The 15,208-nt window shown below is 36.2% G+C and overlaps 1 protein-coding gene across 3 annotated transcripts in view; it reads left to right on the top strand.

Annotated features, from left to right (window-relative positions):
* DIAPH2 (diaphanous related formin 2) overlaps nt 1-15,208 on the top strand; it is an 842,313-nt gene that overhangs the window by 197,205 nt on the left and 629,900 nt on the right. For all 3 annotated transcript variants that reach the window (XM_081043893.1, XM_081043892.1, XM_081043894.1), the window contains exons 7-8: nt 14,609-14,683; nt 14,771-14,840. In XM_081043893.1, the coding sequence (XP_080900019.1) occupies nt 14,609-14,683; nt 14,771-14,840 (145 nt within the window). The remainder of the gene's footprint in view (nt 1-14,608; nt 14,684-14,770; nt 14,841-15,208) is intronic.

The following is a 15,208-nucleotide window of genomic DNA, read 5'->3' as shown; positions in this document are numbered from 1 at the left end:
GCTTTGTAATAATGGTTTGAAATAAGGGAGTGTGATGCCTCCAGTGTTGTTCTTCTTTTCCAAGATTCTTTTGGTTAATTAGGGTCTTTTACTGGTTCTCATACACATTTTAGGATTGTTTTGTTGCATTTCCAACAAAAATGCCATTGGACTTTTGGTACGAAATGCATCGTGTAGATTGCTTTGAGTAATATGGACATTTTACAATATTAATTCTTCTATTCCATGAGCCCGGAATATATTTCCATTTTTTGTATCTTCTTCAATTTCTTTCATTAACGTCTTAGAGTCTTCAATGTGCTAGTCTTTTATCTTCTTGGTTAAATTTATTCCTAGCCATTTTATTCTATTTGACGTAATTGTAAGTGGGATTGCTATCCTAATTTTTCTCTCTGATATGTCGTGATTAGTGTGTAGAAACGGAACAGATTTTTGCATATTGATTTTGGATCCTGCAGCTTTACCGAATTTGTTTATTAGGTCTAACTGGTTTTTAATGTGGTCTTTAGGGTTTCCTATATATAGTATTATGTTGGCTGCAAATAGTGACTGTTTTAATTCTTCCTTTCCAATTTAGATGTCTTTTATTTTTTTTCTTGCCTAATTGCTCTGGTGAGGATTTTCAATACTGTATTGAATAAAAGTCGGGAGGGTAGGCATTCTTGTCTGGTTCCTGATTTTAGAAGAAAGGCTTTCATCTTTTCACTGTGGAGTGTGATGTTAGCTGTGGGCTTGTCATAGCATGGCCCTCATTATGTTGAGGTACGGTTCCTCTGTACGTGCTTTGTTCAGAGTGTTTAATCATAAATGGATGTTGAATTTCGGCAGCTGCTGCTTCTGCATCTATTGATATGATACGATTTTTATCCTTCATTTTGTTAATGTGGTATATCACTTTGTCTGATTTGTGGGTATTGAACCATCTTTCCATCCCCGGAATGAATCAGACTTGTTCATGATATATGGTCCTGTTATGTATTGTTGAATTTGGTTTGCTAATATTTTATTGAGGATGTTTGCATCTGTGTTCATGAGGGATATTTTCCTGTGGCATCATTGTTTGATTTTTTGTTTCAGCATAATGCTGGTCTTGTAAAATGGATTTGGAAGAGTTTCCACTTCTTCTGTTTTTTTATGGAAGTGTTTGAGAGTGACTGGTATAAATTCTTGTTTTAATGTATGGTAAAATTCACTAGAGACGCCGTCTAGTCCTGGACTTTTGTTTGTTGGGAGGTTTTTGATTAGTGATGCAATCTCCTTTACTAGTAATAGGTCTGTCCGATTTTCTGTGTCATCATTCTCTGTGTCTTGGTAGTTTGTATGTTTCTAGCAATTTATCCATTGTTGTTTGTCCAATTTATTAGCATTGATTGTTCATAGTAATCTCTTACGATTCTTTGTGTTACCAGTTGTAACATCTTCTCTTTCATTTCTGATTTTATTTATTTGAGTCCTCTCTCTTTATTTCTTGTTGAGTATAGCTACAGGTTTGTTAATTTTATCTTTCGAAAGAACTAGCTCTTAGTTTTATTGTGCTTTCCTATTGTCTCTTTAGTCTCTATTTTATTTATTTCTGCTCTAATCTTTATTTTCTTCTGCTAACTTTAGTCATCATTTGTTGTTTTTCTAGTTTTGTGAGGTCTAAAGTTAAGTTGTGAATTTGAGATTTTGCTTGTTTTTTGAGGCAGGCATTTGTTGGTATGAACTTCCCTCTTAGAACTTGTTTTGCTGTATTCTGTACATTTTGTTGTGTTATGTTTTCATTTTTATTTTTCTCTAGGTATTTTTTTTTAGTTGTTTCTTGGTTTCTCCTTTGACCTTTTGGTTGTTCATAGCATGCTGTTTAACCTCTACATATTTGTGAATTTTCTGGTTTTCTTGGTGTGATTAACTCCTGGTTTCCTACCACTGTGGTCGGAAAAGATGCTCAATATGATCTCAGTCCTCTTACATTTATTGAGACTTGTTTCGTGACCTAACGTGGTGTAGCTTGGAAAATGTTCCATGTACACTTGAGAAGAATGTGTAATCTGTTGCTTTTGGATGAATCGTGTAAATGTCTTTAAATCCATCTAGTCTCATATGGCATTTAAGGCCAATGTTTCCTTTCTGATGTTCTGTCTGGATGATCTCTCTGTTGTTGTGAGGTATTAAACTCCCTCACTACTATTATATGCTAGTTCTTCCTTTAGGTCTGTTAATATTTGCTTTATATATTTAGGTGCTCCTATATTGGGTGCATTAACATTTATAAAAGTTCTACCTTCTTTTTAGATTGACCCCTTTATCATGATGTAATGCCTGTTTTTGTCTCTTATTGCAGTATTTGTTTTAAAGTCTATTTTGTCTCATAAGCATACAGCTACTTCAGCTTAGTTTTGGTTTCAGTTTGTAAGGAATATCTTTTCTCATCCATTCATTTTCAGTCTGTGTATATCCTTACATCGAAAATGAGTCTCTTATAAGCAACATATTAATGGGTCTTGTTTCGTTTTCTTTTTTTCTTTTTTCTTTTTGCCCATTCAGCCACTGTATTCATTTTGATTGGAGAACTTAGTCCATTTACATTTATAGCAACTATTGATAAGTATGTGCTTATTGTTAATTTTGTTCATTGTTCTATGGCTGTTTTTGTAGTTCTTCTCTTTTCCTTTCTTCTTCTCTTGTTCTCTTTTTTTGTGGTTTAATGACATTTTCAGTGCATTTACTATAGGTTTTTGCTTTGTGGTTACTGTGAGGCTTACATACGCACACCAATCTAGTGTAAGTTGATAACAATTTAAGTTTCATCCCATTGAAAAGCTCAACATTATTACCCTCATACCCCATGTTTTGATGTCACGTTTTACATCATTTTGTTTTGTATCCTTTAATTATTATAATTATAGTTATTTTACTACTTTTGTCTTTTAACCTTTATACTAGCTTTATAAGTAATTCATCCACTACTGTTACTATATGTTTACCCTTTCAGTGAGATTTATTGTTTCAAGTGTGTTCTTGTTACTAAGTAGTGCCCTTACTATTCAACTTAAAGAAATCCCTTTAACTTGTCTTATAAGGCCAGTTTAGTTGTGATGAACTCCTTTAGCCTTTGCAACTATTCTTTAAAATATATCGAGGAGTATAATACTCTGTGTATTCTTTGTGTTCGAGAACTCATCTGTACATTCTAAGTTTTGTCTCTGATCCCCGTGTTGGGGATTTATAGTCATCTTTGATACTCCTTATTGATGACATTTGCCCGTTTTCTTATTTGCAATATCTTTTGCCTAGTTTTCACATTTCCATTGTGCCTATTCTAGTTTAGTTTAGGCCTCACTCCATTTGGAGACATGAATTGATAGAGGATCTGATTGATCCAGCAAAAAGGGTTCACTGGGTTTATTAAAAATTCAGTTACCAAAGTGTGTAAGACAAAGCAGAAAGGGATACCGAAGTTATGGAAGTTGAGCCCAAAGTGTAGGGGAGGACAAAGTTTTACTTGAACCTTTTTGGGTCTCTGGCTGGGTGTGAAATTAATCTGACAAAGGCACATTAACAGGAGAAAAGCATACAAGTTTTATTGACTTTTTACATATACCTGGGAGTCTTCACAAAAGAATGAAGAGCCAAAGAAGGGAACAGAGCAGAAAGGTAGACAAACAACAAAATTGTGAAGAATTGTCAAGACAAGGGGGTTTGGGCTAGGATAGTAAATGGTGAAGAAGTGATTAGGAAGATAGGGATTAGTTTATCAAGGTTTGTTTATACAGCCTTTTTGGCCCTAAATTCCTTGTCACTGGTGATACCAATGTCTCCCCTCTTCTTGGTATGGGGAGAGTACCTTTTACATGGGAGATTTATCTCCTGTTTTTAAGGAAGAAGGGTTATGTGTAAGGGCAGGGTTGGGGGGAAGAGGTCAGCGTGATCTTTTTGCTTTTGTCTTTTCTCAGATTCCTTTAGCTTAAGATACTCAATATGCCAGGCTGCCATATGTTGGGGTAGTGTGTCCTGAACCCCATCAGAAGCCACCTTAAAATGGCTGACCGCCTAATTCATGCTTGGTGAGGAAGCAAGTAAGGCCAACCAAGGACTGTTATTTCCAAATTAAAGTTGAATGCCTCTCTCTTGTTCCCCAGGGGCTTCTTAATATTTGTATTTTGGGCCACGCCATATATATTCACCAACAATTGCTACATAGTCTGAAGTGGATATTTATAGTTGTGTGCTTCATTGTTGTGTGTACAATCCACAGTAATGAATTGCACTGTGATAGAACTCTGCATCTATGCTGAGCAAGTAACTTATTCTTTGGTATGTGGAAAGCAGAAAGAAAGTATACTTTTGGGTATCTCCAATGTTTTCATTATCTAAAGTTTCCCTTGCCTTTATGATGGAATCATAAGGAATAATATTAAAAAGTATCTCACTGGTATTGCTTTCACTTCAGAATATACACACTGATCACATTTTTCATAAATTCTAAATTTCATGTAATATTTCTTCATGAATGGAAAATAACCCATATACTTGTAACCACTAATTGATGCTTTTCATGTTAGTTGTGGATAATATAGTTGGTTGGGAGGTGTGTAAGGATAGAGGATTGGTGGATTTCAGTCACGGTATAATCATTAACAAACTGATCTAAGACAAGTCACTAAAGTTCTGTAGTTTATGGGGTAACTGACTTCGCAACCAGTAAAGCTACTCGTATCAGTGTGTGTTCTTTGAAATGTTCCAATGGAAAAGAAAGTTATTGCAATTTTGAAGAAGGCCAAAATACTTTAGCATTTAAAACATTATGCTTTCTTTATAAAGCATTTATGTGTTCTGAAGGACTTATATATAAATGTGTATCTTTTAGAAGTAGCTACGTTTCTAGTATTTTCTGAAAATGAACGCAAGCCAGGTTGAATACAGTTGAGGGCTAATATTCCTTTCTTAGGAACTTTATACTTCATTGTAGACCTATAAATGTTTTCTTTTCTATAAGTCATGTACATGTTAATTATTATTGTTTTGTTGTTGCTTTAGATGGTTTTATATTACTGTGGAAGACAAAAATAAGGAGCACATTTGGCTTAATTTGTCTTAGATAAGCCTTAACAATTCCCAAATTGTTTAATGTAGCATGGTTAAAGATTTTGACTGTTCATTTTTAAATGATTATGTTTTGAAAAAATTTATTAAAGGTGAATATATTTAGGTGTTTATGGTTAAGAGTGCAAGTATGTGTGTGCGCACACACGCACTTTCCATAGTATCTTTCTCAGTTTTAAGGGGAAGGGGCTTTAAAATATTATGTAAAAGTAAACCAGAAAAGACCAGAACAGTTACCACTACAGATGGCATTCTGAGACAGTAAAACATTGGGACTTACTGAGATTTTTTTGACATTACAATGAGGACCCAAGGAAATGGTTCTTTTTGGTATGGTTGCAGTTTTCCTGTGCTAAACATATTCATGAACCTTAAATCTCTTTATCTTTGTCTAAGTATCTGTCACACTCTATAATAAGTCTTTAATTACACGTTTTTGGAAGTGCACCTGATAGGTGAGAAGTACTGTTGCATTTCTTTTGTTCAGTCATCAAATAGTAGTTACCCTTCAACTTGCCTTACGCCTGTTTCGGTGAAAGAAAACTCACATAACTGGCCTCTTGCCCACCACAATCACACAGTGTACCATGCAAATTGGTGTAAGAAAAAAGGAAATGGGTGGGTGGTACATTCTAATGCATCTTTGTTTTCCTCCTTGCACTCAAAGAACTTCTTACCCTTTTTTCAGCACAGGTAAACTTGATGTCAGCTCTCTTTCCTTTCCAGGGTTTGCAGATTAGCAATGTGATTTCTTGGAGTAAGTTCATTTTAACAAAATTTCACTAAACTAAAAGAAATTGGATGTCCTGTAGAGTGTGTAATAAAGTTTTAACTGTTACTTAGCTTAGGAAAACGAACCAATACATTTTTCTTGTGGAAGTTAACGTTTTATTATAAGTTAGACTAGTTATATCACTAAGAAGGCTACTTTGGTTAGTGTCTTAATTATAGTCACAATTTTAGACATTTGGAAACAATTTAAAGTATTACTAGCTTTTGCTTGAATATTTGGAAGGCTCTTTCTCCGTGCTTCCCCTTTACTTACTGTAGATTAAAGATTCTGTTTTTATTTTCATTCACTTCTTTTTGTAAATTTTGTTTTCATCATTACTGTGCAATAAGAGCATCTCATGCTTTTCTAACAATAAATTTTAAAGGAGGGTGGGGATGAAAACAATTTTTTTTTTTCTGTAGCCTGTTGGGCATTTTAACAGATTTAGACTTCAGCCATTTTGACTATCTCCAAATGGTTTTGAGAGCTTAAGAAATTGATTTTAATGAATAAGAAAATTATCCGTTGGGAGATAATTTTTACTTAAACTATTGACCTCGGAGATTTGTATATGTAACTCAGGCATTTACCATTTGTTGTAATCATGTAAGAGGAATTTCTTTTCATATAATATGAGCAACTGGAAAGAACACACGTTGCTTCTTTCGTGAGGACCTCTTAGAAAATTGGTGTGTAGCATAAAATAGAGCAGGATCTTTCCAGTGAGAGCTGATGGGAAGAATAAATGCAGCCAGATAAAAACCCTCTTCCGTAAATAACAGCACAGAGAGAAAGATGGAATGTCTTATTTGGTGTTTTCTAAGGAAATTTTAATCTATTTCAACATTGAAGTCAGAACCACTGAGAGGCAGAGCTGGGAAATTGACATAGTCAACCTTTCTGCGAATCCGGTGAAATAAGTGGAAAATGAATGTTGTGCTTCAAAGAAATAATATGCAAATATCTGGAAATGGCAGTATTACATCTAATAAATACTTTTAATTGGTCAGAAATAGTTCATGCATTAATCTGCCGTGATAAATATGTTCCATGGACATTCAAATGCCCCTGGCTATTGTCACTTGCATGTAGAGAAACCTGAATAGATATGTATGTTTTTATTGAACTGAGTCCGCCACAATCATAGCATATGCATACAAATCTATGTTGTTTTGGTTTTAACATTTTATTTTTAACGGATTCATATATTGATAGTGGAATTATCTATGAAATTGATTTAACTGAACAAATTATCTTTTAAAAGGCTGAAAGTACTAAGTTTTTGTTTGCTACTGTTTGGAGATATTGATGCATGGACTGAATGCATACTTTTTGTGTTGGGTGGTACATTGATTTTAATCACCTAGGGAGACCCCCCCCCCACCCCTGCAAGTGCATATAACTAAGGTTCTGTTTGAATTGCATTCAGAAACAGTACATTGGCAACATTGGTATTAAAATGAGATGCTTTCCTGGTATTAAATGTGTAAACGCCATTTGCATTCATGTTTCAATCTCCTCAACCTTTTGAATTAGTTGTTTCATGTCTTATAATTTTACCAACTTCTGAATTTCCCCAAGAAACCCTGTACTATCATTCATTTTATGTGATGTTCCGATGATTTGGGTTGTAGTATGGGATTACACGTGGGACTAGAGCACCATTAGAGAAAAATAAAATCCTTTGTACAGAACACATAACCCTCTACACTAGCCTTTAGCACTGCACAAACAGTGATAAAGGGTTGACATGACTAATACTGGCCTCCTGCACATGAGACCCATTGCCTTTACAGCTTATGGGACTCTGAATAGAACTTTCTAATTTTGGCTTTATTCCTTTTGAAAGACAGATGTGAATCCGGACAATCACATCATAAATGTACATGCCGTTACGATTTCCTGTTTTGTCTGTACTGTGTATAGTGTGCTGAACTCATCTGTCCACTACATCTTTGTTATATTTACATGAACTGTAACTAAATAATGCAGACTGTGAATCTCCAGTTAATGGATGAAAGGTTGAAGTGTTGGGAAATTCTGAGGGGTTTTCCTTTACACATATGTGTGAGGGATCGGAATCTCATTCCCTCGTTCAGTAGGTACCTTTAATAGAGTTTTCCATCACCTCATTTTTCCCCAGAGAGCAAGAAAGGGGAGAATCTTGCTTTCTCATGCATTTAGGGGTCAGTGAATCCTCTGATACTTTCATGAAATATAAGATTTTCTTTCCTTGGATTATGATGATGAGTATAAGTAGGCCCTTTAAAAATAATGACCTCAGGAGTTCTGAAGGCTTCGGGTAGATTTCAGTTTTAAAACCTTAATTTTTATTTTGATACAGTTTTGATGTAATGTTTTGATAAAATTCTTTCTGTCACGGTTATGCATGAACTATAAATAGACGCTCTCTCTCCCCACACCCTTTTCCCTCCACCACTGTAATTTCTGTGTCTATTCTAGTGTGAATTGGCGAGCTCTAACTATAGTGAGAAATATATACAAAGTTAATATTAACAAGTTAAAGAAAACACGAGATAATACAAGTACCAAATATATAAATTATAAAGTCTTTCTAAAAAAAATCTATAGAATAAGTCTAGTCTGTTTAGTCTTCTGCATATTTTATATTCATTAAAATACTTTTCAATAAATGAAAAATAAAATGTTAATTATTAACGTTATTTAAACGAGGTCTTTATGCCTAAAATTCATACTGTGTTTTGGACTAGAAGTTTCAAAGAGCATTCAAGTATTTGGTTTTTAAGGTTTTCAAAAATATCATGATGTACGCTTCAGTGTGCTATTTCATGTGCATTTTGCATTTAGTAGTCACAAAGACCTATGGGGTATGGTTAACTATTGTCCTCCCTATTTTGAAGATGAGAAAGCAGGCTTAGAGAGTTTAAGTAACTGATCACAAATAACACTGCTCGAATATGGTAGACATGGGACTGGAGCCTAGGTCTGTCCTCTTCTAAAGCATATGCGCTTAACCATGCTGTAGCATATTCCAATGACGGATGGTGTGATATTTTCCTGACCTTTGAGTAAACTTGGGAAAGGTCTTGAATGTTTAAGTTACTGAGCGATGTACCAAACGTTGGACTGCCTGGTAGACATAGCCAAGCCATTTATACCTAAGGTCAGAAAATACTGTCGCGTTGTGGGTTAGCTCTTCTTGTTCCCTAGATAATATTCCTGGGTTCTTTTGCAGTCTTCAGATCTAATCCTGGCCTCTTGCTCACTCAAACATTAATTGTCTTGGCTGATCTTTCTCTTGTTTTTATTTGGGTGGTTCATTTGTTTCACTCGGTCGCTTGACAAGTGATGGCTACAAACATCATCATGGATGTGTAGCATGTCAAGACAACTCCTTAACTTAAGGTAACACAATAACATACAATGGCCAGTATGTTAATACCCAAAAATGAGAGTTTGGACTATGCAGTCCACTGGGGGGAAAATGAAACTCATAGGCTACATTCTGGCTCGATTCCGATCAGCTGCCTTACCTAAATCTTGGTCGGAAGTTTTCACTGGAGTCTCTAGATATCATTCCTTAGCAATATTTGGTAGATTTCTTCTGGAGCTTCGGACTTTAAAAGATAGTAGAAACATAGGTTGAAAAGTAGTTAGCACACCTAAAGGAATGAAATAAACTGTCACAAATTACAGAGCCTATATGTGTGGGTCTAGACAGATACATAGACAGGAGCTCAGTGCAGTCCTGGAACAACCACTGATTGTTCTTTAGTGAATTATTGGTGGAGCCATGAGCCAGATGTGGTTACAGACTATCATGTACTGGTCCTGGTAGTCGTTTCTCATGGTAGGGCTCAAATCAACATGGACTTTGGAGTCAGATCTGGGGCTGAGCCCTAGAACTGATACTTGTGGCTAAAGTTAAGGAGATCGACAATGTGAAGTGCTGGGAATGATGTGGAGCGATTGGAATGGTGACACTTTGCTGAAGGAATGCCAAATGGTATAGCCACTTTGGAAAGCAGTTTTGTAAAAAAGTTAAGCATACGTTTACCATAAGACCCGGTACTTCCACCCTAGTTATTTCCCCAAGAGAAATGAAAACATACGCTTACACAAATGCTTACATGTGAATGTTTGTAGCAGCTTTATTCATAATCATCAAAACCTGGAAACAACCTAGATGTGTATTAACTGATGAATAGATAAAGAAATTGTGGTAAACCCATAACATAAAAAGGAATGGACTGCAAAATGGTTGAATATCATAATATTTATGCTAAGTGAAAGAAGCCAGACAAAAAAACCTGCATACTATATGATTCAATTTGTATTGACATTCTGGAAAGAACGAAACTACAGGGACATGAATCATATAAGTGGTTGCCAGGGACCTGGGAGTCGGGAAAGGGGATTGACTGCAAAGGAAAATGAGGGGATATTTTGGAACAATGGAAATGTTCTGTATGCTGTTTGTGTTGGAGGTCAAATGACAATACATTTGTCTTAATGGTGAATTTTACTGGATGTAAATCATACCTCAGAAAAAAAGAAAGGAAAAATAACTGTGTTTCCGAGGGGTTATAGAAATTATAAGCGATTATTCTCCTCCCCCGTTTTGTCTTCTGTTTGATTCTTCATTATCCTCTGCTGCTTCTATGTCTCTTATAAATTTAGGGACCGTGATAAATTGCAATTTCTTATGTCAGAGTTGAGATACTACAGAAAATTATGTCTTTATCTGTCCTTATCTGCAATGGAGTGAGCTTTTTAAATCAAGTCATCAACTGGAGTTTTATATTTCTGGATATTGCAATTAGTATTGAATAACTTATAGTCTGCATACTTTGTAAAATACACCCACTATTCTTGCTTCGACTGGATTCTAGATTTCTGTCCTGGGGGCAGTACGAGTGCTCAGTATGGTTCAGAGGGTATAAAAAGCAATCTTTCTTTCTTTTTTTTTCTTTTAAGAATTTATTGGGGAAGGGGAACAGGACTTTACTGTGGAACAGTGTGGACTTCTGGGACTTTTTCCAAGTCAAGCTGTTGTCCTTTCAGTCTTAGTTGTGGAGGGCGCAGCTCAGCTCCAGGTCCACTTGCCGTTGCTAGTTGCAGGGGGCGCAGCCCACCATCCCTTGTGGGAGTCGAACCGGCAACCTTGTGGTTGAGAGGACGCATTCCAACCAACTGAGCCATCCGGGAGCTCAGGGGCAGCTCAGCTCAAGGTGCCGTGTTCAATCTTAGTTGCAGGGGACACAGCCCCCCATCCCTTGTGGGAGTTGAACCGGCAACCTCGTGGTTGAGAGCCCACTCTCCAACCAACTGAGCCACCTGGCCACCCAGGAGCTGAGTGTCAGCTTATTGACTTCATTGTAGTTGCGGAGAGCGCAGCTCGCTGGCACATGTGGGAATCGAACCGGAATCCCCTTTGCCCAGGGCTCGCGCTCTAACCAACTTAGCCACCCGTCCGCCCCTAAAAAGCAATCTTGAGTTTGAGCCTCAGTGTCGCCTGAGGAAGGCTTCTTCCACTTCTCAGTAAACCATTGTTCTGTAGCAGTGGTTCTCCACCTTGAGCAAGCATCAGAAGTACCTGGAGGAGTAGTTACAACCACAAATTGCTGGTCCCTACCCCCAGAGTTAGTGATCCCATAGGTCTGGGGTGGGGTCCAAGAATTTACTTTTCTAACGAGTTCCCAGATGATGTTCATGCTACTGGTTTGGGGCAGAGACCTTGAGAACCAGTGATTTACGCTTCAATCTTGTGTTACAGTATCAACATTCCTACCTATCATAGTAGCCAACATTTTATTTTTGAACTGCTTATGGGGGTGGAGAGAGAGGAGAAGAAGGATAGAAGGAGAAAGAGAGAGAAAATAGTGTTTCTCTAGAGGCCACAAAACGTTTGATCTTGAAGACAGACACTTAATGCAGGAAAGAAAGAAAAAAGGAAAAAACGAATGTCAAACTGCCCCTCTTCCTCCTAACCTCTAGCGTGTCCTCATACTGCATCATAATTATTTTATCCCCCTAGCAACAGGCTCCTCTGGGACTCCTGTTTTCACGATTTTCAACGTTCTCAGGACTCTTACTAGGACTCCTCTGCCCATTGGCCTAAAAGATAGTCTCAGTTAAGACTTTTAACTGCTTAGTTTGTAATAAATAGGCCCTCCGCCTCACACTTAAGTTTCATGATTGTATCCTCTTTTTTCACCCCAGAACAATTGTAATTTTCACTGAATTAAATCAAAGTACCATAAACAGAACAATTTAAAGCAGTCTTGGATGTGTAGGTGGGTGACTGATTTCAAGTGAACAGATATAAATCATGCTCTTATATCAAACAATTCCCTAGATCAAGGAAGAAATAACCCTAATAATTGTAATAGCGCTAGGTGTAAAACAAATGCATGCAAAATTTAGAATCTTGAAAACAATTTGTAAATGTTAAATTTAAGGAAATCATAGATTATGTTATCTTCCCAAATGCCAAAGCAGATACTGGGGATTGTATATATAAATTTGTTCAGAATTCCTATTATTCTAAGGTTGCTGTTGTGTATGTGGTGCTGTAATGATATCTGCTGATTTCTCTCTCTGACAGATTAAATACAATATATTTTGCTTAGGGCTGATGTCCTTTTATCCTTCCACCACTACCCCACTGATTATCTAGGGTCTTTAGAGAAAATAGCTCATTGTACTGGTTGATTACATGCCTCAATTGAATAGTAGCTTGTTGTCAATTAGCATTACAATGCCATATTGATTTTTTTCTCATTTCCACCATGAAAATTAAAGCAGAATTTGTTTAAAATGAGCTTCCATATATACTATGGATGTGATTGGTTCTAAATATTTCAGCTATTTTTAAAATGTCTTTTCTTCAGTGACCTTATGTTTCTTACTGATATTTTCTTAGAAATTTAGATCTTTACTTTGTAAGCTTTCCCTCAGGTAGACATGAAATGTAGCTTAAAGACTGTCAGATAGAAATAATAGTCACCGTTTAAATATATGTACATTTTAATTATTGCTTCATAGGATTCTGCTATGTATTAATTTACGTTTATGAAGTTCTTGGGCAGTCTGAAACTGCTGATTCTCTTAAGTGCACCAATCAGTAAATTTATTTAAATTTGAATTAGCAAATGTATAGTTAGTGTTGACTATATGTAAGCCACTCTGCTAAGTATTATGGAAGACAGAAAGATACATGAGATAAAGCAACTGTCTTTAGAGAATTTTTAATCCAGAAAGGTGGGTGAGATACATGTGGCAAGAATCATATTATCAAGCAATAAGATACATGGGTGTTCAAAGGAAAAATAACTGCTATTTGGATGGAGGACTTATGGAGATAAACATTAATGGAAGAATTGACAGTCAGTTTGAGCTTTGAAATGTTCAGAGAAATGGAGTTGGGGTTACCTTTTGGGAAGAAAGAATAAATGAGGTGTGGCAGGGAAGTGCAGGGAGGATTCCAGGAAAGAGAATTTGACTGGTTTTTACTGGAAACGTGGTATAAGGCTTGAGGCTGTAAACGTAGGTTGAGACTAGATCAGAATCAGGATTTGAAACGCGTCAGATAGTCCAGAAGAAATTTTTGGAAGGAAGACTGGTCAACTGCAATCTAGTCCGGCATTTTGTAAAATGAATAAAGAAAAAAATGAAGCTGCAAAGACCCTAGTTGGAAGGCTATTGGCATATTAAAGGAAAAGTAACTAGGGCTAAACTAGAATGATAGCAGAGACAATGAAAAGGGGAAGGGAGTATGTGCGGGAGTCCTTCTAGAAGTAGAATATTCATGACTGGATGACAGAAAATCAAACTAAGCTCTCTGTGATGAGTCTTGCAGCCTTCCACTGCAGATGGGATTTCATCTCCTGCTACTCTCCCAAGCCTGCTTATTCAGCTGTAACCACACAGGTCTCCTCGCAGTTCCTAGAATATTCCAAGCACACTAGCTGTGACCTCAATACCCGATTTGTCCTTACCGGTATTCCTTCTACTGGGAAAATTCTCCCTTCTTTCAAGGCTCTGCTCAAATACCACCTGAACGAGAATCTTTCCCTGACCACCCATTAAAAAAAGAACACCCTCGCACTTCTTATTCCATTTACCAAGGTTTAGTTTTCTTCTTAGCACCAAAGCACTGACATTTGATAATATATTTGTCTTTTCCTCATCTGGATCCCTCTTTCTAGACACTAAGCTATATGAAGGTAAAGGCTTAGTTTTGTTGCCTGTTATATCTCTGTCACCTAGAACATGTCTGGTACTTCATGAGCACTCAATAAATATTTACTGAGTGAATGAACCGAATGAATACAAAAGTGAAAGAGATGGGTGCATCAAAAAATTAATGCCTGTATTTCAAATTTGAAGGAATCAAAGGATAGTGGTGTCAATAACAGAATCTGGAAGAATGGAATGGAAGAGGTGTTGATTTATGGAAGCAGAGACACAGAGGAAGATAAATTAGGCTTATAAATTCCAGCTTAAGTACGTGTTGTTGGTGAAACAACCAAGGCAGGGCGTTGGAATGGGCATCTAAAATATGAAGAGAAGCCTGAGGTTGAGGTGAAGCTCTTTCAGTCATTCTCATAGAGGATGCTTGAAACAGTGGGAGTAGAAGAAAGAATGACAAGTAAAATAAAAGACAGGATGATCAGATTTGAAAATCAAAATTTCATTTTAGATACTTAACGTATTAAATATACAAAATTATTTATACATTTTTTTTTGTTGTTGTTTATTTCATAGCTGGGTTAACAACTTCGGCCATGAAGGTCTTGGAGTCTTATTGGATATGCTGGAAAATTTTCTGGACAAGAAACAGTAAGAATAACAAATAATAAAAAAATGAAAAAAATCACTGAAGGGGAAATTTTTAACTACAGTATAATGTTTTTTCCTTTTATTCAGGCAAGAAAATATTGACAAGAAGAATCAGTATAAACTTATTCAGTGCCTCAAAGCATTTATGAATAATAAGGTAAGTAGTATTTATTTCTGCCTCTGTCACAAAAGGTGAGATTTTGCACGACAGTAGGCAAGTATGAAACAGACAAAATGGAGTGTGTTTATTCATCTTACAAAAAGGTCCTTAGGATGCACATTATCACGTTTCATTTAAATATTTAAAATGTATTTTGCTTCACAAAATATTTATTGGTAGGTTTTTGCAATCATGGAAACATATATAAGTCTTGTTCCCAAATTAGATAATATTTGGGTTTTTTTATTCTTTTATGGTAGTAGGAAAATTTAAATGTGATATATTGAATACCATTTTCTTACTGAATGTTTCTATTTCCTTTGAAGAGGAAAATTCAAAGCTCTGGTTTGATTTGTTTGCTAAAA

Source organism: Rhinolophus hipposideros (genome assembly GCF_964194185.1).
Source record: "Rhinolophus hipposideros genome assembly, chromosome: X".
NCBI lineage: Eukaryota > Metazoa > Chordata > Mammalia > Chiroptera > Rhinolophidae > Rhinolophus > Rhinolophus hipposideros.
The sequence above is the reverse complement of the archived record's forward strand: the minus strand, read 5'-3'. Positions and strand labels throughout refer to the sequence as shown.